General features: G+C 29.1%; 1 protein-coding gene across 1 annotated transcript in view; it reads right to left on the minus strand.

The window, feature by feature from the left end:
• Nucleotides 1-13,672, minus strand: part of LOC100202353 (radixin) — a 66,199-nt gene that overhangs the window by 12,439 nt on the left and 40,088 nt on the right. The window contains exons 10-16 of the mRNA XM_065794345.1: nucleotides 13,465-13,629; nucleotides 6,458-6,722; nucleotides 6,257-6,409; nucleotides 5,998-6,146; nucleotides 5,393-5,574; nucleotides 4,034-4,260; nucleotides 3,640-3,920 (exon numbers count right to left, since the gene is read on the minus strand). Of these exons, the coding sequence (XP_065650417.1) occupies nucleotides 3,640-3,920; nucleotides 4,034-4,260; nucleotides 5,393-5,574; nucleotides 5,998-6,146; nucleotides 6,257-6,409; nucleotides 6,458-6,722; nucleotides 13,465-13,629 (1,422 nt within the window). The remainder of the gene's footprint in view (nucleotides 1-3,639; nucleotides 3,921-4,033; nucleotides 4,261-5,392; nucleotides 5,575-5,997; nucleotides 6,147-6,256; nucleotides 6,410-6,457; nucleotides 6,723-13,464; nucleotides 13,630-13,672) is intronic.

Consider the following 13,672-nt stretch of genomic DNA (forward strand, 5'->3'; position numbering starts at 1 on the left):
TTAAATCTTTCACAAGGATATTTGTTAAACAATTTGTTAAAAAAATATTAACTTATATTATTAACTTATATTATTTATGAATTTGTTTTAAAAGTGATATTTTGTATCAAGTCCTTTTGTAATAAGTGACTCCTAGATTCTTTACTGAACAGTTCCAAAGTGATCTTTTGAACAATATTCTTTATAGTAATAAATTTTGAAAAATGTTTCCATAAAGATGATCCAATATGTTGGATTTGGTAAGAACTTAGCTCTAAATTAGTACTTGGAACAACAAAGTTATTACAGGGTTAAGCGGAAATATAAATTAATTTATACGAAAATATAAATTTAGTTATGCGGAAATATAAACTAAAAAAATGCGGAAAAATAAATTAAAATAAAAAAATCAAAATAAGAAAATATGGAAATAAAATAAAAAATTAAAAAAACCCTGTAATTGTAAATTAAATTGTAAATTGAATTAGTTTTTTTTTTTATTTTCTTCTTTAAATTTTATATATTTTTATTAATATTTTTTGTTTTGATTTCCTTGTTTTAATTTATATTTCCGCATTTTTTTAGTTTATATTTCCGCGTTTTTTAGTTTACATTTCCGCATAATTTAATTTATATTTCCGCTTAACACTGAAATTACTAATTGAGTAGGGTATTTGCGATTAATTTTGCTACAGTAAGACTGAAATACATTAGAAGAATGTCCATGCTTTGTTTTATTTCTATGAATAAACGAAAAGTAATTTTTTTTAAAATATCCATATTTAACTTAAAATTTAAGAAACAGTTTTGTTTTATATAATATGGAAATGTTTCTCAAGATTTTACAATTCAATATATTTTATATGAGGCTTCCATGACAATTTTTTATCTAAAGTTACTCTCAAAAAACTGAATTCCATTTATTAATTGTTTTATTAATTTTAAGCGCTGTGGTTAGAACGCTTGCTTTAGAAACAAGAGTACAGGATTCGAAGAGAGCTATGGGCATATTTTTGCACCATCAGTATAGAAGAAGGCGTGAACTTCCAAGTTAAATGCTTTTCCGCGGTGCATTGAAACAAGACCCTGACGTCTTCCTAAAGAACCTAAAACAACAACAAAATTAAATTGATAAGGAGTTTATGTAATAATGGAGGGACATTAATAGTTTTACTAGGTTTGTAAAATTAAATAAATTTGATTTCCTCTACACTCGTTGAGTCTATTACTTGTAAATCACTCGTTTATTTTAAATAGTTTTTTATTAAATATATCAAATAGAACGTTTAGGCCGGGTGAAAAAAAATGAGCAATTGCTTAAACATAGTTATTGGTCAGCTTTACGTAAATAAAAACTTCAGAAATTTTGCTCAAATTTTTATTCGTGTAAAGTTAAACAACTTACTCAATAATTGTTCAGCTTTACATGAATAAAAACTTGGATTTAATTTCATAAGCGTTTATTCACGTAAAGCTGACCAATTACTGAGTAAAAGCAATTGCTCTTTTTTATTCACCTGGCTTTTTATGTCTTTACCGGAATAAATAAGATTTGAAACAATTTAAAACATTTGATACTAAGTATAAATCAGTTGTGGTCCTAAGATTGAGCCTTTGAATTACCACTCGTAATATGTTTTACTGTTTCATTATTTTTAAACATTTGTTATTGAGTCCTTATTGACAGGTAACCTTCAAGCTAAAGTAAGTTTAGTTTTTAACTCAATAGAGTTCTTGATCTTCGATCAAAATGTAAAAGTAAAACAAAATCTTAGTAATTACTTAATATAACTTAGTAATTACAAGGAATAAATAGCAAGAACAACAACTACAATAACAGCAATGATAACAACAGCAACAACAACAATAACAACAACAACAATTGGATATTAACTTTTCTTTATAACCGACATTGATGAAACGCTTCAAAAATTCCTTATACCTGTCAATTTATGATATTTTTGTTGGATGTAAATCATAAAATTGAAAACCAGCAACAGTAAGCAACTGCGAAAAACATTTGGTTATCTCATAAAGCTGGTTAAACAAATCGCGAGGTTAAAAATATATTTTCTTATCCTTACTTTTTCAAAAATTTGAGATTGTGATGGAATTATGAACCTCAGAATAAAGTTTTTCTACAGTATTGAAACGTAATTAGGGTAACCTGTGGCAAAGCGAGACACCGGGGCAAAGTGAGACATCTAGGCTTTCTAGCTTTGTACAGAATTTTTTTAAATGATACAGTAATTTTGTTTTATTATTTTAAATATTTCAAACTTTTTTCGTTTTAAAGTAGTTTCCATCAGTTTTTTCCTATAATATGACATAGAAAAGTGGGTTTTTTTGATTAAAAAATCAAAATTAGTTTTTTTTTCTTTTGTGGAAAAAATCCACGAACGTTGGCTTTTTTTTTATCACAGAACAAACGTAATATTGAGTTAATATTGTAATCATTTATTCGTTTTCTTTTAGCTGCCATTCTTCTTTTTATCTCATATAACTTCACGTTTACCGGGAAAGTGTGACAACGCTAGTTACTGAAAAAGATCGTCAAAGTAAAAGTTTAGGATTGTAAGTTTATAAACTTTATAAATCGTCAAAGTAAACGTTTACGATAGCGAGTTTATAAACTTGCTACCATCATTTTATTAAAGAATTTAACGTAAAAGTAAAACATAACTTTATTAGAAACTTTAAAAGAATATAACATAACTTTGTTGTCATTTAGTGACCAAAAATTTTTAAATGAGAAACTACAAGATTTAAACTAATCAAGCTAACTGGAACAAAGATGACATAAAAAACGCTCAAATAGCAGTAACGTTGAAGCAGATGTCTTTAAGAAAAGCTTGATTAAACTTTAGTGTGCCAAAAGATTCACTCCATTGGCGTGTTAAAAAGGCTTCACTTGAAAATAGTTTACATACTAATTTACTTGGAAGATTTAGAAAAGTGCTTTCTGATAACCAAGAACAAGATCTAAATAAATATATTAAAAATATGGACAGTTCATTTTATGGTCTTACAATAATGGATATTAGATTGATAGTATTTGAGTTTTGCAAAAAATATTTAATTCCAAATCCTTTTAACAAAGATAATAGATTAGCAGGAGAAGACTTTGTGCGAGTCTTTTTAAAACGCCATCTGATTTATCACTAAGAAAACCAAATGCAGATTTTATAAACAGAGTATTTGGCTTGAACGAAGATAATATTAAAATCTATTTTAGTAATTTAGAGAACTTTTTAGTGTTATAAATACGTTAAAAAAGAATACTACTGCTTTAGGAAAAAACACTCAATTAAATTAACCACAAATGCAAGAACCATAATCAGTTGTAACAACCGTCAAATATATGTCCATCAAAATAACAACAAGTACGCGTTTCTTCCATCGTCACTCTCGGACTATATTGGAATAATCCCTGACACGTTTACATCCATATTTTGCAAGTAACCGGATTACACAGTTACAACAACTCTCCACCCATAAATCATTCATATTGTTCTAAATATGCTGGTTTACGATAGGTTCAACCTGACCTTCGGCTGTTTGTAAAATTGGGCTCAGAAAACGACTCAGGTTGTTCACAAGGTCTCTCGGGACCAACGTTTTTGCTTTCAAACTGTTCACATTCTCTGTTGGGAATAATACCTTTGTTAGTCGGTTTGCATTCATCATATATGCTATCACTTGGAACTGGTGTTTCAGTTGTTTCAGGTATTTAATTAACAAAGGACTATTTATGCCATCTGCTGTTTTAACTAAAGGTTTAATACAATCTTTCACGTGACGTTTTACAATTTGATCTATATGTCTAATCTGGATACGACCACCCGATGTCAACACTTTATAGTTAACATTTCCATTTGCTGATACAATAATGGACGAGATCCACTTCTCACCCCCAATATAATTCCTTACATAAACAAGGTCTTCAGGTTAAAAGAATCAACTTTATTACTAAAAATACATGGAAGCTGTTTTTCGTTGGTTTTGGTGATGGCCTCAGAAAGTAGCATTGACAATGGATTTCTTAATCTTCTACCTAATAAAAGTTCAGCCGGAGATCCTCCAGTTGTAGAATGTGGCGTTAAACGATGTTTAAAAAGGAAGTGACACAATTGCATCTCAACATCACTCCCTTGAAAAGTTTTTAAAGAGTTCTTAAACGATTGAACCATTCCTCCCGTTTGACCATTTGAAGCTGGATGATACGGTGCTGCATAGATTGGTTTAATATTATTTGAAGACAAAAACTGTTTATATTCTTCACTTAAAAACCCAGATATTGTTAACATCCATTATATTACTAACAATAACTCTAGGTATGCCATTGGTTGAAAACAATCTCCTGAGTATCCTAATTATTGTTTTGGCTTCAGTGCTTTTCCAGTGCAACTTCCACTTCGATCCATTTTGAGAAACTGTCAACTACGACTAGGAATATTTTTCCATTTATTGGACCTGCATGATCAATGTGTAACCTCTCCCATGGTCTACTCGGATATTTCCACGGATTAGACTCAGTTTATGGACACTTCTAATTTCTTTGACAGGCCTCACAATTTTTTACTTTATTCTCGATTTCGGAATTGATTCCGGGTCACTAGACATAACTTCTAGCTAAAGCTTTCATTTTACTCACTCCTGGATGAACATCAATCTAACAGCAATCTAACACTTTATTTGAAACCACTCCTAAAATGGGATCATTGTATGTGGCTATCCTCAACTGTTTTTTGTAATAGGGGTTTGTACTAGCTCCACCATAACCACATCCATGATTTTTATGAGTGACTTTTCCCTCGATGCATCTAATGGTAAACGGCTTAAACCATCTGCAGCTGCATTCTTTTCAGCAGGACAATATAGTAGTTTATAACTAATGCTGACAGTAGCAGAGCTCAGCTTAACACTCTAAAATAGCTCCGGCAGAGGTTTATGTTTAGTATACAAAGTAAACTTTAGCCCATATAAAAATTGATGAAATTTTTTTACTGCAAAAACTAATGCTAATCCTTTCTTTTCAATTTGGGCATAATATCGTTTAGCCATACCTTATGTTCTTGTAGCAAAACTAACAAGTTTTTTACTACCATCATCCTGCTCTTGGCTCAGAACAGCTCCCACACCATTTGTATCACAGTGAACTATAATTTTTTTTGATGGATCAAAGTGGACTAAAAATGGTGCGTTGTATAACAAAGTTTTAACTTTTTGAAAAGCTTCCTATTTTTGCTCTATTTCCAAACTACATTCTTCCTCAACAAATTATGGAACAGTTCTGTAATGGAAGCCATCCTAGGTAAGTAGGCATTGTAATAGTTAGCCATACCTAAAAATGCTCTTAACTGTTTGACATTAGGGGGTTGAGACCCCTAATGTCAAACAAGGAAGAGTTAACCCTGATTCCTTTAATATTCTTAATACGTATTCTAAATTGTTTAAATGCTCTTTATCAGTTTTTCCAGAAATGAGTATATCGTACACTCGTACTTTCACAAATGGTAACCTGCAAAACCTTCTATCCATTTTTCTTTGAAAGATGCCAATTACACTATGAACACCAAACTGAAGACGAGTCAGCTGATATAAACCTTGATGCGTATTTATTGTTAGAAATTCTTGTGAAGCTTCATCTAACTGAAGTTGCTGATATGCCTGGGCCAAGTCGATCTTGGTGTATTTCTACCCTCTGGCGATTTTTGGTATTGGATAGGTATCCAGAGAGGCAGCTTGATTTATTGTAACTTTATCATACCCACATATACGCAACGGACCCAAAGGGTCTTTTGAATTCTTTAGAACAGGCACTATAAGTGCTGCTCATTTTGAATACTGGGCTCTTCTCCAAATCCCTTGGTTTTCCTAGCGATTAAGCTCTTGTTTAATCCTAGTCCTCGAAGCATACGGTACTGGTCTTAGTTTAAAAAACTTTGGTTGTGCATCCTAACGTATGGGTATGTGGCATTTAAAATCTTTTAGGCATCCTAAATTATCACTAATCACCTCTGGAAGTTTTGCCACTAATGCTTCTACCCTCGAATCAAACCCATTGCAAACACTAGCATTTCTCATTCCTTCACACAATTCCACCCATTCTAGGTTCAGTATCGGAATCCAATATCTCCCCATTAATGTGGGCACATTACCCTTAACTACAATTATAGTTAAACTGCAAGATTGTCTTTTATAATCTTCTTCAACAAGCCCTATTCCTTCTGGTCTAACAAGTTCTCTTGTATAAGCCTTTAACACCACTTCAGACCTTCTTTGCCTTTCATTATTTCCTTTAAATCTTTTTTTCCATCTGCATCAGCAGTGCTTCCTTTAGTTGATCCTTCACAAACTTCAATTTGTTTCGCTCCTAATTTCTTCTCCTTCCTACCATCAAATTCTTTTTTTTTCTGATCGACATCTTCTTTTAATATGTCCAATTCTGCCAATTGGCAATTGTTTACCAATTAACCTGTGTAGCCACATCGAAAACATTCTCTATTTTCATCAAATTTTTTCCAAGTATCCATCTTGTGTACTCTATCTTGTTCTATAGGATCTTCTCTCGTACTATGAATAGCCTTAGCATCTCTATATGCTGCTTCATATGCTCTTGCTGTGTCTAGTGCAATCTCCAATGTTAAACTTTTGATTGTTAATAACTTGTTTAATCCACATACAAACCTATCTCTTAAGTAACCATTTAATTTCTCACTAAATTCTGATACTCTGATAGTCTGCAAACTTTATGATATATTAATTTATTGATTTTGCCTCTTTCCTGTCTCTTTTATAAAATTGAAATTGTTGTGCAATGAAGATTGAGGTAGGCTTTAAGTGATTCCTCATTATCATTACTATCTAAGTAAAAGTTTTATTTTTAGTGTCATTTTCGCACAAACTACGAATAAGTTTGTATGCAGGTCCTCCGGCAGTTGATAAAAATACTGCTTTTTGTAGTTCTGTATCTTTAATGTCATTGGCCAGTAAATAATTTTCAAACCGTTCTATGTACTTGACAAAATCATTCTTTTCTAAATCAAAACTCGATATATTAGCCAAATGAATCATTTTCACTTCATCGCCAATTGTTATAAATACGTTCAAAAAGAATACTACTGCTTTAGGAAAAAAAACTCAATTAAATTAACCACAAATACAAGAGCTATAATCAGATGTAACAACCATCAAATATATGTCCATCAAAATAACAACAAGTACACGTTTCTACCATCGTCACTCTCGGATTATATTGGAATAATTGCTGACAATTGCTTGATAATTGTTGCACATCCATATTTTGTTGGAAACCGAATTACACAGTTAAAACAGTTAGATAAATATCACTTTAAGCCATATCAAATTTTTTATTGCGATGAGTCTGGGTTGTCACGCGTCCATAAGCCATTAAAAGCTATCTCATCTACAGGAACGGTGTGTCACAGCAACAATTTTATGTGCATTTAATTCTGTTGGTCATTATGTACCACCCATGATAATATTTAAGCGCAAAAAAAAGAAAATATTACCCACAGATAATGCTCCAGTTGGAACTATTCAAGGATGCTCAGAAAATGGCTGGGTTAATACTGATTTATTTCTTGAATATATGCAACATTTTGTTAAACATGTACAATGCACCTTGATCAAAAAAGTTTTATTTGACGGTCATCATTCTCATACCAAAAGCCTAAAACTTAAAGAATATGCTCGTGACAATGGATTATTTTCGCTATTGCTACCACCACACACAACTCATAAATTTCAACCATTGGACCGTGGACTTTTTAAGCCTTTGAAAACCTTTTTTAATCAAGCAAGTATGAGATGGATGTGAAATCATTCAGGAAGACGAATGCAAACAGAAAATCTTGGAGAAATTTTTAATGAACATATTTAAGAGCTACTAAGATGGAAAATGCTACTTCAAGTTTTAGAGCAACTGGAATTGTCTGATTTAATCAGCATTTGTTAGAAAATGAATATTTAAGGACATCTTTGAGTGATACTGATAATAAAATCAGGTTATCCATACCTCATGAAATTCACTTTAAACGCGATAACAAAAAAAAAGTGAAATTTTACTGCGGCCAGAGTTGAATACATTAGAATTAATGAGTCATGATAAATTACAGCCAATTGAAAGTTTTTGAGAGACCACTGTTACTTCATCAAGTTCTTTTGAAGACATACTTCAAATTCCAAAACTTTATCATCCAAAAAGAAAATTATCTGAAAAATCTCAAATTACAACTAGTTCTTCATATTGGAAAAAAATTTTACTTGAAAAGAACAATGAGAAAAAAACGATAGAAAAAAAAGAACAATAACAAAAAAAATTTAGTGGAAAAAAACAATGACAAGATATTAAATAAAAAAAGTATATAAAAAAGAACATTAAAAAAAAAGAAAATGTTTGATTAAAAAAGATGTATACAATGAAAAGGAATGGTTTTGTCTAGTTTGTCAAGGGAAATAGTGCAATGGTACCCAAATTGACTGGATAGCTTGTTGTGAATGTACTGTTTGGGTACACGAAGACTGCACATTAAATGATGTTTGCTTTTTATGTGAACAAATTTTATGCAAATTTTTTGACTAACATAAAACTTTGCATATGCATTTTTTTATTGATATTATTTTTTTAATTCCTATCATGTTTTTTGATTTGAAAGAAAAACTGCTTTTTTATTTTAATATTATACAATGATACCTTTGTGTTTTTATTTGCATTCTTATATTTAATCAGAACGAATTTATAAAAATTCTGCTTTAATTTTATTGAAAATTATATTTTTACTTAGTTTTTTCTTCAAATGAAATCTGTCTCACTTTGCCCCAGGTTTTGGGGTAAGTGAGACAGAGTAGTTGTTGCTAATTTGAATTTAATTACGTACCAATGCAACAACCTATCACCACAAATATTTAAGAGATCATTAGACACATAATGTGCTAGTGGCCTGCAAAATTTCATGTTATAAAACGTTATTCTTCTCAAGTTATGAACATTCTCCCTGAAAGTGTCTCGCTCTGCCTCAGGTCACCTTATTAAGTAAAAAAAAAAACCAATTCTATTCTAATAAAACACTTTTTACATATTGTCACTTAATATTTTTTATTTTTAATGATGTCTCCAAAAATTAAATCGTTTTAGATACGACTAATAGTAAATTTTTTTTTTAGGAAAAAAGATTTTGCCGTTAAAATCTTTTTTCCTAAAATTCTTGTGGATAATTAAATCCACATGATTCCTCAATACTAAGAGAATAAATGAAATAATTGAATGATTAATATTACTAAAAAAGATTTTAAAAAAAGTTTGTTTTCTATTTTTTCATTTTAGTTTTTCGCCATGAATCAAATACCAATATTTCACTAAAACGAAAATAAAATTTCCAACAAGACGGCGTTAAAATTACGTTTATTTGTGTTTCGAGTTCAAACTTGTTTTATGCGTGCAGATGAAAAAAATATTTTTCAAATAAATGTTTGTTTATTCTATGAGAAAAATAATCATAATAATAAATAAATAAAAATAAAAATTTTTGAATTAATTGAAGTTTAGTTTAGTACAATCCCAATTTTCAATATTTTTTTGAAACTTAATTTTCCAGCTGTTTCCAATAAACAATTTACTCTCTCTCTCTTTTTTTTTTAACTTTGAACTAAAGATAACAGTCAGACAACAACAAGAGACATTAGTAGAAGTGTTAATAGCTAAGGCAGAGGGAAAATGAGGTTTGACGCCGGCTTTCGCCAGAAAAGCAACATTGGTAAGAAAGGAGACTTGAGCTTTCTAGCTAAATATTCTTTCCGCGGTGTTCTGTGATAAGACCGTAAGGACTTCTAGTAGTACCTTAACAACCAAACAAAAAAAGTTAATGAAATTTATCATCCGACTATTTTTGACCGGCAAAACAATAGCTGCAAAACAGCATTGAGGTTAACTATTTTACTATGTAGTACACATATGTATGTTCGTCTATTACGAAAAATTGGAAACTGAAAAAAACTATAGAAAATATTAAAAAATTTTAGTGTATTTTATGTTTTAGCATAAAATAACTATTACAAGAAAAGACTCAAAAGCTAAAGTTTTTCATCAGAAAATATCTCTGCTCTGAAATTTGCTCTGAAAATTTCTCCTCTGACTTAGCAATACCATTAAGATTTAAAACTTTTTAAATAATTTTTTGATAATTTTTTAATGTCAGTTAAAACAGGATCTAAAGCTAAGAAGTAATCTACTAAATACATTAGGGTTGCAAGACTCTCAGGAAATCTTTCTTGCGTTATTTGGGTGGTAAAGACAAAATGTTTACTTTGTGCTTCAGTTGCTTCTTTAGAAAGTTAACCAATAGGAAGCTAAGCAAGTTCTTTTACAATAAACCGTGTATAAAGATTTTGTGCAGGTCATCGGATACCATGGATACAACCAAACATATGAATCAACAGTTTTTGAAATATATTTTTTAAAATTTTCAATGTTATTTTTATGTTCACTTGATGTTGTTTCAAATATCACTTAAATTAGGCTATTATTTATACATAATATTTCAGTTGCCAGATCTGGGTGTGCAAAAAATTGATTAACAGTGTTGCCATTATTTGAGTTACAAATCCAGACTAAGGTACGTCTAAAATTAAAGCTATTTGGTTTTTTTTTAAATTCGATTGTATTTCTAACTTTGTTTGCTTAACAATGACTTTTTCGTTTTCTGATCTCACCTGCCATTTTTTAATTGGCAATTTGTTGAATATATGCAACAATTTTTTAAATATTTAGATTCTAGCATGCATTACTGATAACCCAAAATTAAGTGTATCCGGATTTCTTATTTGATTATCAAATTATAATTTGAGTCTTTTGATGTTGCATCACAAATGTAGTATGTCAAGTTGTTTGAGTGGCTTCATTACCTAACCTCCTAAAATAAAACTTCGTAAAAAGCATTTTTGACCTTCGTTACATAGCTTAGCTTCACCATTACTGAGCATTATGCTATGTTTAATTTCAAATTAATACCCACCCATGGTCAATTTTGTACCTTGCAACAAGATCATTGAACTTTCCATAAAATTTTTTTCATTTAAATCATTATTTCATAAAAATCTATTTATTTGTTACATTATTCTTTGACAAATCTAGTTCTTATAGAACAACAGAAACGAGGGAAAAAAAGAGCTGGATTGTGCTCGATCAATCTTTTGTCTTTTGTACAAGGTAATTAAAGCGAATCAGAGTTGCTATCATTTGAAAATTTCTTTATATATTGATTTTGCTGCAATCCGTCACAGTCCCATTCAAAATATGATACTAATAAATTTATAACTTTTAAGTTTAAATTTCGTATTACTTTTTCTAAATACATAACTAATGTATAAACGTATGATCCAATAAATCTTGTAAATTGGCTGCGTTATAAGTTTCAATGCATAATACAGGACAATTGCAGGACACGGTAATAACAAAAAATTTGAAAAAAAATATAGTATTTTATAAGGATTTCTAACAATTTCAAATTGTCTTCTGGAAATGTCAGCTTTGAAAAACATGACCAGTGCACTTAGTACCGATAGCTGTGTTTTATTTTCCAGTAGTTAGAATCTTATATATTCGACTTTAAGAATCAGTTCTTTTAAAATTATTGAAGCAGCTCTTTTCCCTTTAATACCTAATATCAGATAATCTGTGTTACTACATATGTCTTCTACGTATGTCTTTCCATTTTTTGTTTCATTCGCATAATTATTTCAAGTTCTTTGTTGGCCTCCCCCATTAATGTAGTACTGCGGGTACCATTGATGCAGTATTGCAGTTACCACAATAATCCCTTTGAGCCAAGTACTATCTTTTTATTAAAAATAATCTCTGTTTCAACCAATTGTTATTTTGATTTGGAACAAAATTACTATAAATTATGTTTTACAACTTTTATTTGCTTGTCTGAGTAAATTATCTTTTGCTAATACATAATGTTATAAAAATTTTAACTTTTTAATAATGTTTGGAAAATTTATCTCTGTTATTCTGGTCATTTTTCTGACTTTTCTGACGAAGCTAAGATAAATCTCGGTTTAAATCAGAAATATAACCTGAACATAAAATTTAGACTTATTTTGATTAAATAAATAAAAATATGTTATATAGATTATTGATAATAAAATTTTTTTATAAAAAAATTCTTTTATTTGGTTTTTTTATTTCTCTGAAGTAGCTAAGATGAAACTCCGTTTACAGCTAAATAATTACCTGAACATAAAATTTAGACTTATTTTAATTAAATAAATAAAAATAAGTTATATAGTTTATTGATAATAAAAAATTTTTATAAAAAAAATTCTTTTATTTGCTTTCTCTAAAGAATGTACAAAGAAAAAAGCAAAAAAAAATTTTTGAGACCACAACTCTCTTGTTCTATTCTTATTATACGTTTAAAAATAAGAAGAATGGGTAAACAAATACGGAGCAGAGAAATACTTGTTGCGCATCATTGAAAACCTTAGTCTATCTGTTACTTAAATTTTTTTTCTTTAGATTGTTGTGTATCCTGGTTTTTTCATATTTGCTGTTTAAATTAAAAAAAGATTTCGAATAATTTATGCAAAAAAAAACAACAAAATTTTAACGAATTTGCGCACAAATCTTTTTTTTGCTAATTATTTTTTTAATTTAGATAAAAAATATTAAAAAACCTGGATACACAACAATCTCAAAAAAAATGTTTGGACCATTATGATCACATTAGAAAAAACACTTTTATATATATATACATATATATATATACATATATATATATATATATATATATATATATATATATATATATATATATATATATATATATATATATATATATATATATATATATATATATATATATATATATATATATATATATATATATATATATATATATATATATATATATATATATATATATATATATATATATATATATATATATATATAGGGTGGTCCTTATTTATAAGGAAAAATTTTTTTTTTCGAATTGTTTTGAAATTATTTGCCAGAATGTACCTTTATATAAGACATGAAAATATACCAAATTTCAGCTCAATCGGTTAATATTAACACGTGCCGCATCGACGCTGAAGTTGTGAGATTCAATGTAAGGCAGTTACCTATAAGAACGACAATGTAGGCTCGACTGTAAACATAAAATTACGCATTTTTTTTTAAATTTTAATATAAAAACATACTAATTAAAATGAAAACGTAAAATAAAGATATAGTTTATCCTAATACTATATTTTTTATTTATTGAAATGATACATCCACTTCAGATACATATTTTGAATTAAAGTAAGCCTCCTTTTGTGGCGACTGTGAACTCTCTCCGGTACTCCTGAACAACCTGAATAAAATAAAAATAATATTGAATGTGTTTTCTAAACCTAGCCTATAGAATGTGTTCAAGAAAAAAATGACAAAAAATTAAATTTGTTTATACATACCTGTATCAAAAATTGTTTTTGATGCTCATTTTTCGTCATTTTTTCATTGTAATCCTCAATCAACTTTACTCCTCTTTCTGCAATATCATTTGTACATTTTAAGGTTGAAATGATATTTTTTCCTGTGCGATAATCTTCTCTGTTTTCCCAATTCAGTGGATCGTCCTGAAGAAATTCAACACAAATACCGAATCGTTTAAATAACTAA

This window comes from Hydra vulgaris, chromosome 03, assembly GCF_038396675.1.
Source record: "Hydra vulgaris chromosome 03, alternate assembly HydraT2T_AEP".
NCBI classification, from domain to species: Eukaryota; Metazoa; Cnidaria; class Hydrozoa; order Anthoathecata; family Hydridae; genus Hydra; species Hydra vulgaris.